This window comes from Ambystoma mexicanum, chromosome 7p (genome assembly GCF_040938575.1).
Source record: "Ambystoma mexicanum isolate Mex_15411 chromosome 7p, UKY_AmexF1_1, whole genome shotgun sequence".
Taxonomy (NCBI): domain Eukaryota; kingdom Metazoa; phylum Chordata; class Amphibia; order Caudata; family Ambystomatidae; genus Ambystoma; species Ambystoma mexicanum.
In genome coordinates this window covers 891,037,547-891,058,137 of record NC_090939.1, presented here as the reverse complement: position 1 = coordinate 891,058,137, position 20,591 = coordinate 891,037,547, and the positions used below count along the sequence as shown (strand labels likewise).

Below are 20,591 nucleotides of genomic sequence, written 5' to 3'. Positions count from 1 at the left end.
CCCTCCTGTCAGTTTAAACTATTTGACTGAAATACCTCTGATACCGGTTGCGGTGCAGGTTTGGTCATAGCGCATAAAAGCTTTTGCAACCTCTTGTACTTTTTCTGGCCAAAATAGGATTCCGCCACACTAATTTTCTCTACGTTAGCTTCAGTATACACATTTTTTAAATGTAATTAGGCTTTACACTTAGGGCGTCATCACGAGTTGGGCAGTATATGGGCTGTAATACCACCCAACTATATTAGCGTTAGCACCTACCGGTTGGGCGCTAACTGTATGTCCCCATTCTCCATTGCCAATGGGGACTTTTTGGCGCAATTACTGTGCGCTAATACCGCTCGCGGTAACTGCACCAAAAATGGGAATTTTTTCTGCGTACGTACGTTAGCTCAGAGCTGGTGGTAATGCAGCCAGAATCGTGATAGGGCCAGCCCTTAAATGCGGCCGTAATACTGTTACCGCTGCATTTAAGGACTACCGCCCAAATCGTGATGAGGCTGTTAGAGACTTGTGGACAACCCACAGCGGCAATTATAAAACGGACAACATCAATCGGAATATACAGATTGGAGCTTTCTAATGCAGGTTTGGTTCCAGGTCACGGTAACCACACCCATTTCCTTGCGTTACTCTAGTGGGGTGCCTGTATCCCCCAATCTTTGGAGGCTATTGCAGCCATTTCCAGTCGTTCTAGCCTTGCGTGTAGAACAATGTCTGCCAGTGTTGTTTGCAAATATTTTGGGCCACACATGAAAAGAATCACTCCCAAATGTGGACTTGCCTGGTACAGCAGGGCCCTTCTGGAATTTCCCATTGCAGAACATTCTAAAGCACAACCCAACACCAATGGGACCTATTGTATGCCATGGAAACAGTTGCAAGTTGGCCCAAGTGGCTAATTTCATCTTAATGCTCACTCACTATATTTTGCTCATGTGTGGGTTTGTAGTGTTGATTGGGACTTACCTGCCATGTGACGAATGGTCTTCTTGCAGTATTCTTCTGCCATAGGTACCACCTTCAGCATTTCTCGTCCCCACTGTACCAGCGGCTTCCCTTGTATTGCGTAGGATGCAAACAGGGCGGTACACAACGACCCCAGAAATCCTAGTAAGAAACAAGAACACCCAGCGTGAAACGATAGCAGGCTTAGTTGAGCCCAGCAGGCAGCAGCACAGACTGAAACAGAATAGTGACAGGCCTGGAAGAGCACGCATACAAACATTACAAGATGGCGTCCTTCTCTGGCAGCGTCGCACTCAAATGGTTTGGCATGGGTACATGACCTTCATGCAACATCCAGCAGAGCAGAGTGCTCTGCGTGTTTGGAATGTTGGCTTGTGATGTCATTCTCCGGTGCCGCATTGACTGATATTGTGCATGCCGCTGAGCCTCTGTACCCTGGTAAAGTAACAGAATGTAAGGCGGGACCCCGAAATAGACTCCATGTGATCATGCAACCCATGTAATACCTTTTGAGGTACCCAAGCTAGAATAAGTTCTTTAATTAAGTTTAAGCACTGCAGATGGAATACACACCACTGATCAATAGACCACCGTTCAAATGTGCACTACCAGTCGGGCAATAATATCTGGAGTGGCAGGCAGAAACGATGGGTAACAGCCTACTATGCAGGTTCAAGAGCCTTCAACGACGGCAGCAGCCCCCAACCCCCGTTTGAGATATTGTTGCCATTGGCGCTCGGTGAAAATATCTGTGGCCAGATTACAGAAACCTGCCACAGGTGCAAGTTTGCCTGGTATTATTTGCCCTATTTATAAAAATGAGGGGACATATCGGAAAACCCTTGCTCCGTGGAAAGTGCAGTAGGACATGTTATAAACACCAGGGCAAAAATTGCCCTAGTGGAAAAAACGTGCATTTCAATGCATTTTTGCTCCATGGCAAATTTTGCACTAGTGCTAATACCACTCCATATGAACACTAGGCAATGTTTGCCCTGGTGCTTACAATATGCTAAAATGCACTTGTCACTGTGAAAAGGTTTTCTGATATGTCAGTGTTTTCTTTTTTTTTTTTAAATAGGGCAAACGTTGGCCTAGTGCTAATTTCGTGCAATCTTGCAAATGCACCAGTGCATAGTTTCTGTAATGTGGCTCCTGGATTGCTAATGTATTTTTTGTGCACAAAAAAAGACGCGGTGCATGCAAAAAGCTTTTTACAAGCAAGATTACCGCCATAGAAATCCAAAAGGGAACTCAGACATGAGCACATTTTCGATTTCTATAAAATCAAAGTAAATGGGGTATGGGGAGGCAGCAGGATCTTTGGTATAGGTGTACGACCTTCCTCCATTAAAGCTGTGCTCTGCTACCCACAGGTCCTGGTGCCCCTGACGGGAGAGGCAGAGGGAGTCCCTGGCGCCAAGGCACCAAGCCGCCAAAAGATGTTTCTCAGTAGAAGCTTTTCCCTGGGTGGGGGTCTGGAGGAAGTAAGTGAACAGCCTTCTGGGGGACACCAGAGTATCCCTATCTCCTAGGCCCAGCTTAGACAGGCACCCAAATAAATACGTCAGGAAACAAGTTTGGGTGAAAAGGACACAGGTGCCATTTAAACATGTAGCTTTCAGGTTGTCCACAACGTGTATTTTTTAAAGCAAATATTTGCAAAAAGAGAGGGGAGAGAAGGTCAGTTTTCCCTGCCTAGAGATAATGACGCAACTCCCCCAGTTGCTCGGTTTAGTTCTGCTGGCCTCTACTTTAGGAGTCCCCAACGCAGGGCTACTCTATAGGGCCCGGAGAAAATCTTGGCGGTGCATGTAATGTACTGTTGGGAAGCGGGAACGATCGTCCCAGGCCCATAAGAGGTTCTGAATGAGGCAGAGGCATAAGAGTGTGTTGTAGGCGCTCGGGGAGGTTCTAAGAGGGTGTTGATAGAAGCTGCATTATGGGTAGGTTATTATGTGTTTGGATATAGATTGCACTGGGAGTGAAACAACATCTTAGAAAACAGCAGCCATTTTTAAATCGAGGCCTAGCGCTGCGCTGCATCCAGGGCAGTAGGCCCGGGCCCAGGACATAAAGATAAGTGTGAGCATGCAGGGTCGGGTTGCAGCATAGGCAGCAGTGAGAAAGACCAAACCCGCAAAGATTCATAAACCTCTCATTGTCTCATACTATTAGCACTTGTATAGCAGAAGGAATGTGCCCTGCAAGGCCATGAGGGGGCCGAGAGCTCCCTGTGAACAGTTATCCCATGAGAAGGAGGGCAGGAGCCTAAGACCTTTTCACCAGTCCAAACTCTTAAGTTATAGCACCCAGATGCTTCCCATCCCAAGACCCCAGAAGTCCAGGGTACCGGCCAGCCCCAGACCACCGACCATAAAACTGTTAGATCGCCAATGTATCAGGAAGATCACAGCAGAAAGGTGGGTTCACAACATCCTGGTTCCCTGTGATTTGTGCTGCGAGGTGCCAAGGGGGAAAAGTAGCAAACCTAAAACCAGGGTGGGGAGATTTGGGAAGGCGCGGACGTGTCTGGGATCGAGCTGGGGTTTGTAAGTTATCATGACCTCTTAAAGTATCCTCTGCGCCCATGTCTGCAGTACCAGGTGCACATTAGGTCACAGATAGGGAATGCAATGATCTGTGTTAATAATTGCTAATTAGGAGCTTTGTGCCCGATGACGTACAAAGAAGAACCCCACCTGGAAGAAGATGGACAGGAGAAGCTGGGACCAATGGCCTGGAATCCCTTATGGAGCAGGCGGTATATGTATAGGGTCGCACCAACCAGCCACCTGGATCTGTAACCTATGTAATCTACGTCACTTATGACACTGTGTGCCTTTATAACTTGTTGCCTATGCTGTTTTCGTCAGAACGTCCCGTGGCAGAAGAGTTCTTTGCTGGCGCATACTTGTTTGTTATGAGAATAAATCTTGTTCTCCTAGCAAGAGGTGTGCTGGGCCTTTTTCACTAGTGGGTCGTATTTTTTCTGGTGTGAGCGTTAAGAGGCTTCTCTACAGTACTTAGGCCTCCCAAACCACCCAGTCAAATCTTTTTCTGTAGCAATAAAGGGGGATCAACTTGCAAGTCTTCCAATTCCTACCTGGAGGTCTGCCTGCCTCCTTTGAGTCCCCCCTATAGCCGGCAGGAACAGCCCACCTTTCCCAGTGGTGTTTGTAGGCTTAGTAGCCGTAGCCCATTACCCATGTGCGCCAAGTGTGCCCATCTTGCAAAAAATAACCCAGCTGCCAAGCCCCTATCGTTGGTGTCTTGTAAATCCCAACCCACCTTGCCTTTGCAAATTCCTCTATTCTTGCATATACTCACCTTTATTTCTCTGTGCCAATCAGGTTTTGCTGCCATCTTCGAAAATATTATGTGTTTTACGGACCTACATGACAACAGGCTGGCAAGGCAAGAATGGATTTGCTGGATACATTTGCCTTTATCCACTTTTGTCAAATCCATACCTCTCAACATTTTAATTCCCCAGGGCGGTTGAAAAGGGAGAATTTTGTTGTGGGTGGGTGAGTTCCCATTTAAATGAATGGGCTGGTAGGAGGCTTGGTTGGTGAATGAATTAATTCCAAGGTGGGTGACGCCCACCGAAAGCGTGTGAGTTTAGAGGTATGCAAATGGTTACTACCCAAATGTATTGCCAAAATGTCGGGTGGGTGGTAACATATAAGTTCCTTTCCCAAGAATCTGTTGAGAACCAACGCATTCCATTGTTTCCTTTATGCACCACTCAGTGTTGTACAGGTCAAATCCTTTGTTACCACCTTCCCTTGACCTGACCTCTGATCGTCTAACAAAGAGATGTGCCACAGCCCACACTGTTCATCTGCTCTGAGTACAGAATTATATTGGTTTTACAATGTATTGACACTAAGTCATATTTGCACTTTGAGTGGCTTTTGCAAACCATCCCGGTACACATCAATTTTGTACAGTACACAGCCTTATGCCAAGAAAATTGAACCTGCAATTGCACTTGATCAGACGCCTTCATCTCGTCCTACTTATTTATTTGATGTGTGCCATTTTGAGTCCTCTTGTGTGCCCAGTATTAGGTCCTGATGTAAAATGTATATCTGCCAGACCCCCAAACTGCTTCTCTTTATAATGTTGAGCCCCAGACCTTCCGCAAATTACTGCTGTGACTGCCCTTATCCAGCATTAATGGGTGGTGAAGCCTCTGTCTCCTGAGCCTGCTTTCTCTTAAACTACTTGTAAAATTGCTTTGAACTGGAATTTTGTGACTGGTTAGATGGCTTCATGGACTGGCCCGGGTCACTTGCCAGGTGCCTCACCTCATTGTAAGCCTTTGTTAACCATCAGACAATAACAATCATGGCCCAGTCTCCTTAACCCTTAATTCTTCTCCTTGCCTGTCTGCTCTATTTTTGAGCATACTATTATGAGCTGGGCCTCTTCACCTACCCATTTAGCATCCCCTGTTACTGCGGGACACTAGTTGGCTGATTCTAAGAGCACTGAAAATGCTAAAAACCACTGCAGCCTTTGCAAGAACTGATTTGTATACATTATGGCATGTACCTCATAGGTGGTAAGTGACCGTTTCCAGTGTGGCCAAGTCAAAGGGTGTCGGGGGGCAATGTTACCCTTACCCTTCTTTTTGTGTATGATCAGGCCCACCCTCTCATTGTGGCCCCTACTGGTGAAACCCTTTGTGTGATCTATCCCGCTTTCATTGAGGCGTGACGTTGCTGCTAGATGGCATGCTAGCCATGCCTTGGATTTACCATATTCATCCATCCTTATTGAAACCGCCACCCCTGTCCTCATCTGCTAGTGGTGTCGCCCTGTCTGAGGCTACACTGCAGAATGTCTGTTGCCTGAGGTTGTAAGCTTCCCTTGCTCTCTGTGTCAGCAACCTCTTTGCTAACTTAATCAGCCTTGTGATCACGCCCGCGCCCACAAGGCACAGGGTGAAAGGGTGCCATCTCCTCAACTGCCTAGGGGCACACGTCTTTGAATTTGACACACAGCAAACAAGAAAGTGTCAAGAGCCACATTCTTAATCCCTTCAATGTGCCTAGCTCTGTACTCGCCTTCTAGGGTAAGACAACAATAGTAGTAATCCCAATGCCGCGCGATAGTTCAAACCATTGACCTCTGACAAATTGTCTGACCACAGAATGGCCTTTTTGGTCTTCAAGAAAACAGGCTAGAGGTGTAGTGTAGCTGTAATTGGAAATAGCTCTAGGAACTGAATGCTCTTTGGGGCCTTTCTAATGCCTCTGAATCTACCTCCACTTCTCTGCTGGTGACCCATGGACATTACGTTCAATGAATGTGCTCAGGTATTCCAGGAACATCCTCAAATCATCCCTCAGGACTGCACTCATGCTGATGTAAGGGTGTCTTATTGTTTTAGCTGTTGTGAGTGCTAATTTCCCAGCAAACAGCTGTGCTGTCATCATTCTGGCTGCAAAATTAAATTTGTTCATGTTTGATGTAGCCCTCCCTTATTGTAATCTTGCATTGTGGCGATCTCAATGTTCCTTGTTTTGCCAAAAATAAGAATTTGCTTCTTCACAATACTGGAAGTACTCCAGTGATGAAACGAGGTTCTGCCTGGTCATCTTTGATGGAGTCGCAGGTTTTGTGTATTCTGAATGGACATTTCGCTGGTGATATTCCTGCCAACGACACCTGGCGCAGAGGGTCGCATCGGGCTGTTTTAGATTATATGTTTGTGTCTGAAAACATATATTTTTATTCCACCAGCTTGCAGGTCATTCTTTCTCCTCATAGTGATCATTTGATCCAGCAGATGACATGGGCATTTGAAGTGGGGGGATACAGGAGCTAAATTCAACGCTCGTGTGGAAGTGGCCCCAGGTAGAAATCGGCTACTTTATAAAGTAGGCTATGTGGAGAAAATAAATATATGCTTCTCTACATTGGTGGCAAATGAATCTGTTAGGCAAAAGCTGCCGGTGCACTATGCATCTGTGTTAACACATTTTTATGCCGCTGGAGCAAATACCTTTAGGCCACAGTATAAGCATAGGCATTCATTTGATCAGGAGGTGGAAGTGAAGAAAATACAGCTTCGTTTTGATATTAGGCAGTTGGGGAAACCATTAAAGCGGGAGCAGTTTAGGAGTATTACAAAATTTAAATTACTTTCCGGTTACTTTCCCATAAAGTAATTTTGGCACAGCAAGACGCTGAGAAAATGCTTGTTGCGATTGCGTCAAAGCATTCAGCTGATATTTGGAAGTTGATTAAAGGTGTGGACACGCTGCAATTGGCCCTTCAGATCAATCCGGACACTGAGGCAGCGTGGGTGTATTACTTTGAAAACACCTTTGCGAAAGGTTCGCGGGACTTCCAATTAATGCCTTTTACTCAATCTGCAATTTGGAATCTTGAATATGATAAAGAGGATATCTTAAATTTAATCAAGACGATTAATAACCCACCTGCGCCTGGACCGGATGGCCTGTCTAATTTAAATTTGAAAAAGTGGACTGATTTATGGACGGAGTTTCATCTTTTCCAACAAGTGCTGTAAAATAAGGCGGTTCTGCTGTCTTGGAAATCAGCAGTACTAGTGGTGATTTTTAAGAAAGTCAATCAGATGTAGCCTGAAAACTACCGATTCATGAAGCGCGATTCGTCAAAGACTTGGGCACAGTGCTAAATTGATTCTTTATAAACCTTCTGAAGAGTAGGGTGCTCTCGAAAGTTACAGCAGTCTATGTAGCCCTTGCTTTTGACTCAATCTGCCGTGCCTTATTGTGGAATAAACTGGTGAGTTGGGGCGGTCCGTGGAAATTCTGGTTGATCTCTATAGCACCACGTCACTGTGTGTGAGAGTAAACCAAAGGGGTATGCTAACAAAGGAAATTATGACATACAAAGGATTGAAGCAAGATTCCATTTTAGCACCAACATTGTTTCAATCTCTTCATCCATTGACCTTGATAAGACCTTGACTATGATGGCCAGCTAATAGCCTGGCTCCTATATGCGGATGAGCTGGTCCTCCTGAATCAAACACAAATTGGCCTACAGAGGCAACGGGACATGCTGCATCTATACACCACAAACAATGGTTTGACGGTTAACGTTCCTAAATCGACCATAATGATTTTAGGTGCATCAACAAAAAGCTCAAGTGTATTTATATTTAGGTTTTTGTCTCACTAATAGTCGAGCAAATACCCCATATGGGAAAGTTCTTAGGCTAAAGGCAGGTGAATTTTCAGCATAATGGGTTATTTTAAACATGCGCTTTGGGCGCTTTTCTATAACCACCTTTTTACGGTTCTATAACATGGGCCTTGTCCTGCACCAATAAAACGCCCAGCTTCTTTGTCAGCTCTTCTAATGTCTCAAGGCCCTATCATAAACGCTTCACTGCCCTCAGGTGCCGTGAACAAGAACGTTTCTAAATAATGAATTGATTCTCCGAGCAGTTTTCTGATGCCACACCTATTGCAAAAATGTGCTAAACATCTCAAAGTAGGAGCATGACACTGAACAGCCCATGCATTTGTCAAACAAATCTGCCTCTGATGGTGGAAACCAAGTGGTCTCCATTTCCGCTTTTGCCAGGAAGGTGCCTTTACTCACTTGCTGCCCCAACTTGAGCACCTTGTCCAATGATAGATATGTAACTGAGCAACTGAGCTGTTAGCCAGTCGCCATCAGGTGCGACTGGAACACAGCAAATGGCTGCCTCTCTGGCAGTCCACATCAGGTTGCTGTGAAGAAGTAACACAGCCAGTGTGCAACTAACCCAGCTGCCGGGGTCATGGAGCCCGTAGCGGGACAGGGATCTCAATGTGGCACATCGCAATATCCAAAAGGAGCCCTGAGGGAGCGACCGCCACCAGCTCCTTTGCCCCAGCTTTTCCTTTGCATTAACCCTAAATAATCGGACAAATGACTGCTAAATAATAAATAGCACCATATTTCTGCATAAAGATTACACTAACTGCTCCCCCTACATAATTCTTTTACAATTACAGAAATCACTATATATACACGCATCACATGCAACCGTTCTTTGGAAATGCAAGAATACAAATGCCAGCTCAAAAAGCAAATTGGGGAAAATGACCTACATTATGAGATATGTGTGATCTGGATTTTTATGAGAAACACTTTAGCTTTAATAATGGAGCCATAGGAGAAGTAAAACTGGGTGCACACCCATGGACCCACCCTTATAGCGTCCAATGGCTTTAGACGTAACACCTTGCCTCCATCAAAGGATTGCAGGAAATGTACATTAAGGGGAGTCTACCCCTAGAAAAGGATTGCCAAAGTCATATAGAAATGGTGGATGTCATTCAATACCCAGGGTCGTGCAGACAATGGAAGGCCAAAGGAATGTGGGAATCTGGAACATGATGCAAGCACCAAATGGAAATCTAGTTCAAGTACATTTGATTGACATCATCTTCTAGGAACATTTTAAGTAGTAGGTCGTAAGAAAAATTGAAAATAATTCGTTTGGCTGTAATTCCTCCAGATACACCCACCCAACCTGATAACAGTTCACGCAACTCGATCTAGCGGCAAATTTGCCAGATTATCTAGGGGACTCCATGAAGGTTTTGCAGGAATTACTGTGGCTGGTAACTGCACCTGAAGATATTTCCTCTACTTTACTTCCAAACTCGTAGTATGGAGGTGCAGAAAAAGTGGCAGCAATCCTGTTAGCACCACTTTTTTATTCCACCGCCATACTCACAAAGAGCCTTATTATGTGGGTGATGTGGCACAGAGCTGTAGAGGAAAGGGACCTTTTTTCATGGGGTGGCAGAAGCATGGATGCATCCCAAAGACGTCAAATCGACAGAACATCACACACCCGACGGCATCCAGCCAATCAGTAGTCATCTCAGAAAATGAGCTCAAAGGCCACCCAGAAATTAACTTCTTAACATGGAGGCATGTTATAGGGTAATAGAAAATGCAGCATCGAAGTTACGCCATAGATTGCAGCTTAAGCCAAATTATGTTGGTGAGTCATGTCAGTGAACCCTGACAGAAAACACGACATGACAACTTTTTGATCAGGCATTCTTTCTGTGCATCATGCACCTATGTGTACTGCCGGCGTCGATTTGACTGTGTGTGATGGTTTTGTCCCAAACGCTGCCTGAGAAACGTGTGCGCCGACCGAGCACTGAACAAAATCTGTCCATCTAGAGGCACTTCCACCTCCACAGCCGCATAGGACTCGGCCTATCCTCCCTACAGGCCGGGTACAGTCTCACCTCCTCCACAACACTCACACAGCTCACATAGCCAAAGAGACCGAGTGTCAGAACTGGAGTCCCCTTCCCTTAACTCCTCCTCACTGTGCCCTCCACGGAGCTATCAGGAGGTTCATATTCCTTCTTCTTCCTTGGTTTCTTCGGTTTCTCCTCCTTCTTTTCTTGCTTTCGAGGCAAATATGGGCGGGTCTCCTCGGGGCCCACCGTGACCGGAAGGGAACCAAGTCCTGGGGACCCCCGAGGAGCAAGCCCCGAACTCAGGGAAAAAGCTGTATCAATAGAAAAAACCCTGAGTATGTAGTCCTTAGTTGTCAATGCCCTTGAGGTGTAGCCGGGGTACTGCTATTGATTCACAGTCCTTTAGGAGAGTTAACAGATGCTCCAGAAGGATTGGCAATCCTCACAGTTGGGAATAGAAGTTTCAAAAGATAGTTCACATGATACTGTGTGCGGAGTAACAGAAACTTCAATGATAAGGTAAGGGCATCACAGCAAAGAAGAACACGGATACTGCACAGGTGGAAAATAGATCCGTATCTAAGAATTTCACATAGATCTTTCCGCGGTTGCAGAGGAGAGAATGAAAGCAGTAAATCTGATGTTGGAGCAGTGGCAAGACAGCAGCTGAAGCCGGGATAGCGTAACCATAAACGGTGCCGCGAGAAGGTAGAAATAAGAATAAAGACCGAAAAGAATACAAGAATGCAAAATGAAGTAGAAAAGGAAGTTAAGTAAAAGTACAAAGAGAAAGAGCAACCGAAAGCCCGTAGGAGAAAACTGACCCGTGAGTTACGAAGGAATATTAGCCCTGGTAAAAGGAAGACCTGAAAAAGGAGTGGTTCCACAGGAAAAGTGCAGGAACAAAAGAAATATTAGGAATTCACAGCAGATAGCAAAAAATACTGGTTCAATAGAAGAGCACTGAACCCAGTAGCGTCTAAGGTCCTGAACAAACGATACAACGCATCAGAGGAAAGGTGCGTGTAGCGTAAGTACGTTCTGACGGCCATCTTGAAAAAAGACTAGACCGGCAATACAGAACTTAGGGCTCCATGTTAGGTGTATTTCCAGCAGAACCAACACCTCCATGGCTGGTGCATGACAGTATGCCCCCGTTTATATCTGGATCCTCCCGGCTTGCTGGGATAAAGTCTGTGGAACCGTTGCACCAATCTCGGATAATGTATATGAGAGGTTGGTTCCCAGGTTCTTTCTGATCTGGGGTATCCCTTCCAATGTACCAAGTATTGCAGAATTCCCTGTCTGTATCGGGAATCCACCAACCGGTCCACCTCATACTCTTCTGGTTCTGCTGCTGAAGAAGGGACTCTGTTCCCTTTGTTGATCCGTCTATGGAACGGATCCTCAATGTAGGGCTTTAATAGTGAGGAATGGAACACAGGGTGTATCCTTCTGAGGTGATGCGGGTGCTTTAACTTAAAAGCCACTGGATTAATCTTGGTCTCGATGCGAAATGGTCCCACATAGTGGGGAGAAAATGTTCCCAAATGTGCCCACCGTGGCAGGTATCTTGTGGACAACCAGACTCGAGTTCCGGGTTCCCATTGGGGGTTTGAACTTGTCTTGGTGTCGGCATACTGTTTATATGTCTTACGGCTCTCGTCCAGAGTTCTAAGAGCTTTTTGGTCAGTCTGATTGAGCTCTGATATCAGTTCATCCACAGCCGGAACCTTGGAATTGGAAAGAATAGTCATCGGCAAAGGGTGCGGATGATAACCATATGTGCACTTGAAAGGGCTAATTCCGATGGCTGTATGAATGGTGTTATTATAGGCGAACTCTGCCATGGGAATAAGAGAGGCCCAATCATCTTGTTCTGAGTTACAAAAACAGCGTAAGTATTGTTCCAAATTGGCATTCAGCCTTTCCGTTTGGCCATTGGACTGTGGGTGATAACCCGACGAGAGTGCTCTTTGAATCCCTAACTTGTCAGAAAGGAATGTCCAAAATTTTGAGGTGAATTGCACTCCTCTGTCGGATATTATTACCCAGGGTAAACCATGTAGGCTTACTATTCCTCTGAGGAACACGGCTGCTGTCTCAGCGGCTGACGGTACTTCCGGTAAAGGGGAAAAATGAGCCAATTTGGTGTAGGAGTCTACAGTCACTAGAATCGCTGTCTTCCCAAAAGATGGTGGTAAATCAACTACGAAGTCCATTGAGAGATTTTCCCAAGGACGGGATGGTAAAACTGCTTGTTGCAGTAATCCCAAAGGTTTCCGTCGGATACCTTACCTATAGCACAGATGGGGCAGGATCTGACATATTAATAGGCATCAGAGTGCATTGATTGCCACCAAAAGTACCTAGCGAGGAGATCATATGTTGTCTTTTGTCCCTTATGTCCTGCTAAAGGTAGATCATGGCATAATCTCAATGCCTGCTCTTGTAATGCGAGTGTAGGTAAAAGAGGGCTGGTCCTTGAAACCAAAGTTCTCCTCTCTTCTGTAGACCATTAGGAAGTAGGCACTTCTGCTTCCATCTCTTACAGTCGTTCTGTACCTTATTGAGGAATGTATTGACCACTGCTAAAAACCGTGGCGTGGGTAACAGTCTTTCTCCATCTACACTCTCCTTGCCTTCTTCGGCCCAGCTCCTGGAAAGAGCATCTGCTAGACTGTTTTGGGTTCCTGGAATGTAAGTTATTTGGAAATCGAAGTTGGAAAAATAATATGCCCATCGGGCGTGTCGAGAGTTGCAACACTCCATCTGTTGGAGGACTCTCAGATTCCGATGGTCGGTGCGTATGAGAAACGGATGTGTTGTTCCTTGTAACAGATGCCTCCATTCCTCACAAGCCTTCCTCATGGCTAGCAATTCTCGTTGCAGGACGGAATAATTCCGTTCACTCGCCGACAACGTCTGGGAGTAGTAGGCTATGGGGTGTTCCAGACCGTCAAGACCTTCTTGTAATAGTACAGCGCCCAAGGCCCCGCCGGAAGCATCGGTTTCTAAAATAAAGGGCTTGGATTGGTCAGGTTGTAGAAGTACAGGTGCTGCTGTGAACAATGTTTTCAACTGTATGAAGGCGGCTTGTGCTTCTGGGTTCCAACTGAAGACACACGCTTTCTTGAGTAGGGAAGTAAGGGGTAAAACAATTTTAGAGAAATTGGGAATGAACCAGCGATAGAAATTAGCCAGTCCCAAAAAATGCTGTACATCCTTGACTGATGACAAAACTGGCCAACGAATTATCGCTCTTGTCTTGTCCGGCTCCATTCTTACCCCATTAGCTGATAGAATAAAACCAAGATAAGGTACCTCGGTTGCCTCAAAGGTGCATTTTTCTGGTTTAGCATAAAGTTCATGTTCCCTAAGTCTTTGAAGCACCTCCTTTACTTGCATGCGATGTTCCATTAGGGTAGTTGAGAAAAACAAAATATTGTCAAGATAAACCACTACAGATATGTTGAGCATATCTGCAAAGACCTTGTCCATGAATCCCTGGAACACTGCTGCGGCATTCACAAGACCAAAAGGCATGACTCAATATTCAAACAACCCCAGCGGTGTCCTGAAGGCAGTCTTCCATTCATCTCCTCGTTTAATTCTCAGCAAATGGTAAGCTCCCCTTAAGTCGATCTTAGTAAAGATTTGAGAATCCCTAACTGCCTCCAATATATCCTGGATCAAGGGCATGGAATATCTGGCCTGAACGGTGATTCTATTTAGGCCTCTGTAGTCTATGCAAGGACGGCGCTCCTTGGATCCATTCTTGGAAATAAAAAACAAGGAAGCACCTCCCGACGATTTGGACTCACGGATAAAACCGTTTTTGAGATTCAGGTCCACATATTCTTTAAGTGCAGATCTTTCCAGTTGAGACAATGGATACATTCTTCCAAATGGAAGTGGAACTTCCTCCTTTAGTTCTATACTGCAGTCTTCTGGACGGTGAGGTGGGAGGAGGCTTGGGACTACTTCCTTGAAGCCTTCCGCGTATTCCTGATAAGGTATTGGTATTGTGGAAATGGAAACGCACTGTTGAGCCACTTCAAGTGCCGACTGAATCTCTTCCTTCCTCTCCAGGATGCAATGGCTTCCACAATACTCTAAGTCGAAACTTAATTTATTTGAAGACCAATTAATGCAGGGGTTATGTCGTCTCAACCATGAAATCCCCAAGATTATGGGATAATGTGCAGCTCTGATGACATCAAATGCTAGGGTCTCCGTGTGTCTACTCATAGAGATGAGAACTGGTAGCGTCTCTCTGGTTATTGGTCCTGAGGACAAAGGGCAACCATCAACTCCTTCTACAGGTATGGGCTTCTTCTTATCTTGGAGTGGGATGTGATTTTCGGTTGCCCAGGTCACATCAATGAAATTACCCGCTGCACCAGAGTCTAACATAGCTAGGACTGAAATGGATCGACCTGACTCGATCTTTAGGGAGATCTGAAACACCATTAAACTATTGCCTTTGGTTCCTTTATCTCTGGCTCTAGTGAAGTTGCAAGGGCTAGGGCTGTTCTCCCCGTAGTTTCCCTTGCGTAGGTATGGGGTTGGGCCATTCCCGGGCGTCTTGCAGGAATTTCTGTACAATTCTGTAATTGATGTTTAGAAGAACCACAGTACATACAGGGGTTTTGGTCTCGTCTTCTCTTTCTCTCTTCCGAGGTCAAGGGTCCTCTGGTTGCCCCTATCTGCATTGGTTCGTCAGGCATTGGTCTTTCCTTCGGAATCACAGGAGGGTTGTACGTCAACTGATAACCTCTTCCTCTTTCCTGTCTTCTTTCTAATAGACGGAACTCAATCCGAAGCACTCGAGTTACTAGTTCCTGAAAGGAGTTTGGTCTTGCTACTCCAGCCAACTCGTCCTTTATTTCTTCATGCAAGCATCTGCGGAATATAGTCTGTTGAGCCGTATCCGGCCATCCAGCGGTTGTGGCTAGTTGTTGAAACTGAGTCACGTATGATTGAACATCCTGGTTCCCCTTTTTAACATCCAATAAAGCTTCGTATGTTGAAAACTGTACCTCTGGTCTATCGAAACGTGCCTTGAAATTAAGGACAAACTGGTCATAATCATTAATTGAAGGGTCTTGGGCTGTTACCAGCGGCACTGCCCATGCCAGAGCACTGCCTGCCAAATTCGAAATCAGGAATCCTACTCTTGCTCTCCCAGACTCAAACATCCTTTGCCTGAAAGAGAAGTAGACCGAGCAGGCATCAAGGAACTCCTTCATAACCTTGGGATTACCATCGTTTTTACCAAAAACAAAAGGCATAGGTGGCAAGTCGCCTCTTCCCTTTTCTCTTGCTGCTGCCTTTTGACGAAGGGTTAAGTTTTCTGCTTGTAGGTTCTGCATCTCTACCCTGAGCCCCTGGATGGCATTACATAGTTCCTGGAACTGTTCAAGGGTAGCCATTGTCTCCTTTTGGCGTTGTATACTGTCAGAACTGGAGTCCCCTTCCCTTAACTCCTCCTCACCTGTGTCCTCCACGGAGCTATCAGGAGGTTCGGATTCCTTCTTCTTCCTTGGTTTCTTCGGTTTCTCCTCCTTCTTTTCTTTCTTTCTTTCGATGCAAATATGGGCGGGTCTCCTCAGAGGCCCCCGTGACCGGAAGGGAACCAACTCCTGGGGACTCCCGAGGAGCAAGCCCCCGAACCCAGGGAAAAAGCTGTATCAGCAGAAAAAACCCTGAGTATGTAGTCCTTAGTTGTCAATGCCCTTGAGGTGCAGCCGGGGTACTGGTATTGATTCACAGTCCTTGAGAAGTGTTAACAGATGCTCCAGAAGGATTGGCAATCCTCACAGTTGGGAATAGAAGTTTCAAAAGATAGTTCACATGATACTGTGTGCGGAGTAACGGCAACTTCAATGACAAGGTAAGGGCAACACAGCAAAGAAGAACATGGACACTGCACAGGTGGAAAATAGATCCGTATCCAAGAATTTCACACAGATCTTTCCGCCGTTGCAGAGGAGAGAATGAAAGCGGTAAATCTAATGTTGGAGCAGTGGCAAGACAGCAGCTGAAGCCGGGATAGCGTAACCGTAAACAGTGCCACGAGAAGGTAGAAATAAGAATAAAGACCAAGAAGAATACAAGAATGCAAAATGAAGTAAGTAAGAAAAGGAAGTTAAGTAAAAGTACGAAGAGAAAGAGCAACCGAAAGCCTGTAGGAGAAAACTCACCCGTGAGTTACGAAGGAATTTTAGCCCTGGAATAAGGAATACCTGAAAAAGCAGTGGTTCCACAGGAAAAGTGCAGGAACAAAAGAAATATTAGGAATTCACAGCAGATAGCAAAAAATACTGGTTTAATAGAAGAGCACTGAACCCAGTAGCGTCTAAGGTCCTGAACAAACGATACAACGCATCAGAGGAAAGGTGCGTGTAGCGTAAGTACGTTCCGACGGCCACCTTGAAAGAAGACTAGACCGGTTATACGGAACTTAGGGCTCCATGTTAGGTGTATTTCCAGCAGAACCAACACCTCCATGGCTGGTGCATGACACCGAGGCACGCGAGCCTAAGTCGTTCTCCGCCCGGCATTAGCTACGAATAAACCCATGCAGAGAGCGGCTTATTACGCTGCGCCCTGCCCCGAACAACCCACGCAGAGAGCTGGAGTTGTTCACTGCTCAGATTCAGCCCCAAACATGCCCACGCAGAGAGCGGTAGTTGAGCACTGCCCTGCATTAGCCCCCTACAAGCCCTCCCCCAGAGACAGCACCCACCAACTAATCTATCAGTTAATCTATCAACCAGGAACCTTACAAGCAAAGAAGTTAGAACACTCGAAAAAGGTCTTAAGTTTGTACCAACTTACAGTAATAATATGTTTAATACAAAAGTTGAATTGTATAAACTAGTTCGCAAACTCAAACTAAAAGCATATTTTGCTGAAACAAATAACACCATGGACACTCCAAACCAAGATGAAAACGAATACATTGAGTTCAAACCCAAGAGCACGTTCAATCCACCAGTGCACATACCAGCTATTGATATTTTTCATAATATGGTATTGAAGGACATCAAGAAAATACAATTCCACCAACCCAAAAGGAGAAATTTGAACCGAGGAGAACTATCGATTATCAAAAACCTGTTCACAGATGACTCTATAACAATCAGATCAGCTGATAAAGGAGGCGCTATAGTTATACAGGATACCGCACAATATGATTCTGAGTGTTTGAGGCAACTATCAGATGCAGAGACATATCAAATCCTAACACATGATCCAACCAAAGACATCATAGCTGAACTTAACGATATATTGGACACCGCCTTAGAGAACAACTGGATCAGCAGCAAAACAAAAGCTTATCTGTGGACTCCATATCCTAAAATGCTGCATTTATACATTCTGCCAAAAATTCACAAACAACTCACTAATCCCCCTGGGAGACCGATAGTGGCTGCCACGGAAAGCATATTACAACCCTTAGGCAGTTACATCGACTATTTCCTTCAGCCTATTATTCAGCAGACCTCTACGTATGTTAAAGATACCACTCACTTTTTGCAAATTTTAGAAGGAATCAAGCTCACAACAGAAGACATTCTTTTCACCATAGAAGTTGCTAGTCTATACACAAGTATCCCACACAACCTAGGACAAAGAGCGGTTGAGAAATTACTATTGGATGCAGGAAACATAGGAGCCAACAAAGAATTCCTCTCGATCTTTTGAAATTTATTTCAGAAAATTCATGCTTTAAATACAAAGAAACATACTACAAACAACTCACTGGAACCGCAATGGGAGCCACAATGGCACCTTCATATGCTAATACGTTCATGTATGATTTCGAAACCAGACATATCATTAATCACCCCCAATGGAGCATTCATCTGAAAAAGTGGAATCGATATATCGATGATATATTTGGGATCTGGACAGGCAATCGAGAGGAACTCAACATTTTCTTACAGTTTCTGAACAATATTGATGAGAGAATACAATTCACCATGGAAATAGGCAATCCAGATATTCATTACCTAGATGTTCAAACAGTGATTAACGGTTCCAGGATTCTAACCAAACTGTACTCGAAACCCACGGACAGAAACAACCTTCTACACAGAATGAGTTTTCACCCCCCCAATATTCTTCGTAATTTACCATTCGGCCAAATGCTGAGTATCAAAAGAATCGTAAGTGACCCAGCAGAAAGTGATTTGGAACTTAACAAACTACACATGAAACTCAAGGAAAGAGGTTATCCTGAGGATGATCTCATAGCTGCCAGGAACAAAACAGACACACAAGATCGTGCCCAATTGCTGTCTAAAAAACCTGAACGCAAGAGCCCAGATTTAGTTTTTGTGACAAAATACTCTATCCAGAGTCGACAAATTAAAGACAGTGTACTTAAAAGATGGGACATACTGCAGAATGATCAGAGGACAAGAGAATTGTTTACACAACCACCTGTGTTTGCGTATCAAAAAAGCAACAACCTACGCAATCTATGGGTAGACACGGATGGTAAGAAATCCAAACAGAGAACTGCTGACAAACACCCTGGGACATATCCGTGCATGAGTTGCGGTAACTGCAATAATATCATCAAAGGACCTCATATATCACATCCAAGGACAGGAGAGAAAATCCTACTCAGACATCATGTCACTTGTCTGTCTGAGAATGTTATTTACACAATTAAATGCCCATGTGCTAAGTATTATGTCGGCGAGACTGCACGTAAGGTACGAGTACGTATCAACGAACACAAATCCTGCATTCGAATCAACAACCAAGCATCATCATTGGCAAGGCATTTAACTCAAAATGGCCACACAGTGGCACAATTTACGTTTGCGGTGCTGGAGGTGATCCCCAACAAAGGACAGAGTGTAAACATGAAAAGATTGATAGCTCAGAAAGAAGCGTTATGGATTGAGAAACTGGGGTCCATGACACCAGAAGGGATGAACAAAGAATTCGATTTGAGTTGTTTTTTATAAATTATTCCTTTTGGTTTACATTCTTTGTACTACATCCATATTAAGATTATGCTGTGGTTTACAGTGATACTTGTTTCATTTTCAGACCTAATAGCACTATAGACCAATATGCATTACTATTCATTACTTTCCATCAGTGTTTTCACATTGGAATTTTGTTCACTATTTTACGCATTATTTGATATATTTTTTAATTTTTATTTTTTTTATTTTTTTATTTGTTTTTATAATTAGACATTCCTCTATTGATATCTACACATTCTTACATTTCTCGTTACTATTTTTATGCTTCCACTCTATCAGGTCCAGCGAGCCTTCGCTTGCATGCTCATTACATTACCCATCTGAACATTCAACTCCATCCTAAAATGGCCGCTTTGTTTTCCTAAGGTGCAAAGCAGTGCGCACCCAACTATGTTAGCATTTCTTTTGGTTGCCATAGTAACCGCTCGTGACTTGGCTTGTTTCTTTCTGCACGCGAGTGCACACAGCGTTCTGCCGCCGCTCAGCGCTGCACGAAATTGACTCAGGTAATGATTCTTTCCAGACCCGGCTTCTGCAGCCTGTCATTTCAGTCTAATTGACCTTTTGACAATCCACCATTTGTCTTTTAGACTCGCGAACAAGCCATTTGGAATACGGACACGTTCGTCTCCGTTTAAGAAAGCCATCTAACACAGTAGTACAAACGCGAGTACCAGGTCAGTTACCTGCTTTCACTTTGTGGCATTTTTTCTAAACAGTTTCATTTAACCACATCGCCCTACACATAGACTTTCCCTTATTTCTGTCTCTGCTTTTCTTTTTGTTTTTTGATTTTCTACAACTGGATGAATCCTGGGATGATGATGATCTGTACATACATGACCTTTACGACATGCAATTGGTAATGTACAATCTTTAATGTGATACACGTATACACGGATGATTTGTTATATTGCATACACTGTATGATGCTTTCATTTGCTGCGACATGGATACTGTTTCATGAATTATGAATTGTAATTATAAATGTACCATTTGAGTAGATTTGACCATAAGGCAGTTTGAATGTATACAAGAGTATCAGAGTTCGGGAGGATATCTCGCGCTCACACCAACATCTTATTATGAGACCTATTATCACTGTTGCTAAATTTCCTCACAATAGGTTAAAAAAATCCTCAAATTACATAACGCTTGTCAATTCAATTTATTTTGATTCATCTTCCAAAGTAAAGAACAGCCGACACGTGTTTCGACCTTTGGTCGTTATCAAGGCCTCTCTATGTCAATTAGTTATACCTTCCATCCCTGTATTGTAGACCCTGAAGATCTATGTTCTTTATATGACACGTGTTTCGACCTTTGGTCGTTATCAAGGCTGTACAGATTATTACATTCATTCAATATATCGAAAAAAGGG

The 20,591-nt window shown here is 44.5% G+C and overlaps 1 protein-coding gene across 1 annotated transcript in view; it reads right to left on the bottom strand.

Annotated features, from left to right (window-relative positions):
- Positions 1-20,591, bottom strand: part of ADPRHL1 (ADP-ribosylhydrolase like 1) — a 452,191-nt gene that overhangs the window by 151,088 nt on the left and 280,512 nt on the right. Inside the window, exon 4 of the mRNA XM_069637148.1 lies at positions 970-1,110. Within this exon, the coding sequence (XP_069493249.1) occupies positions 970-1,110 (141 nt within the window). The remainder of the gene's footprint in view (positions 1-969; positions 1,111-20,591) is intronic.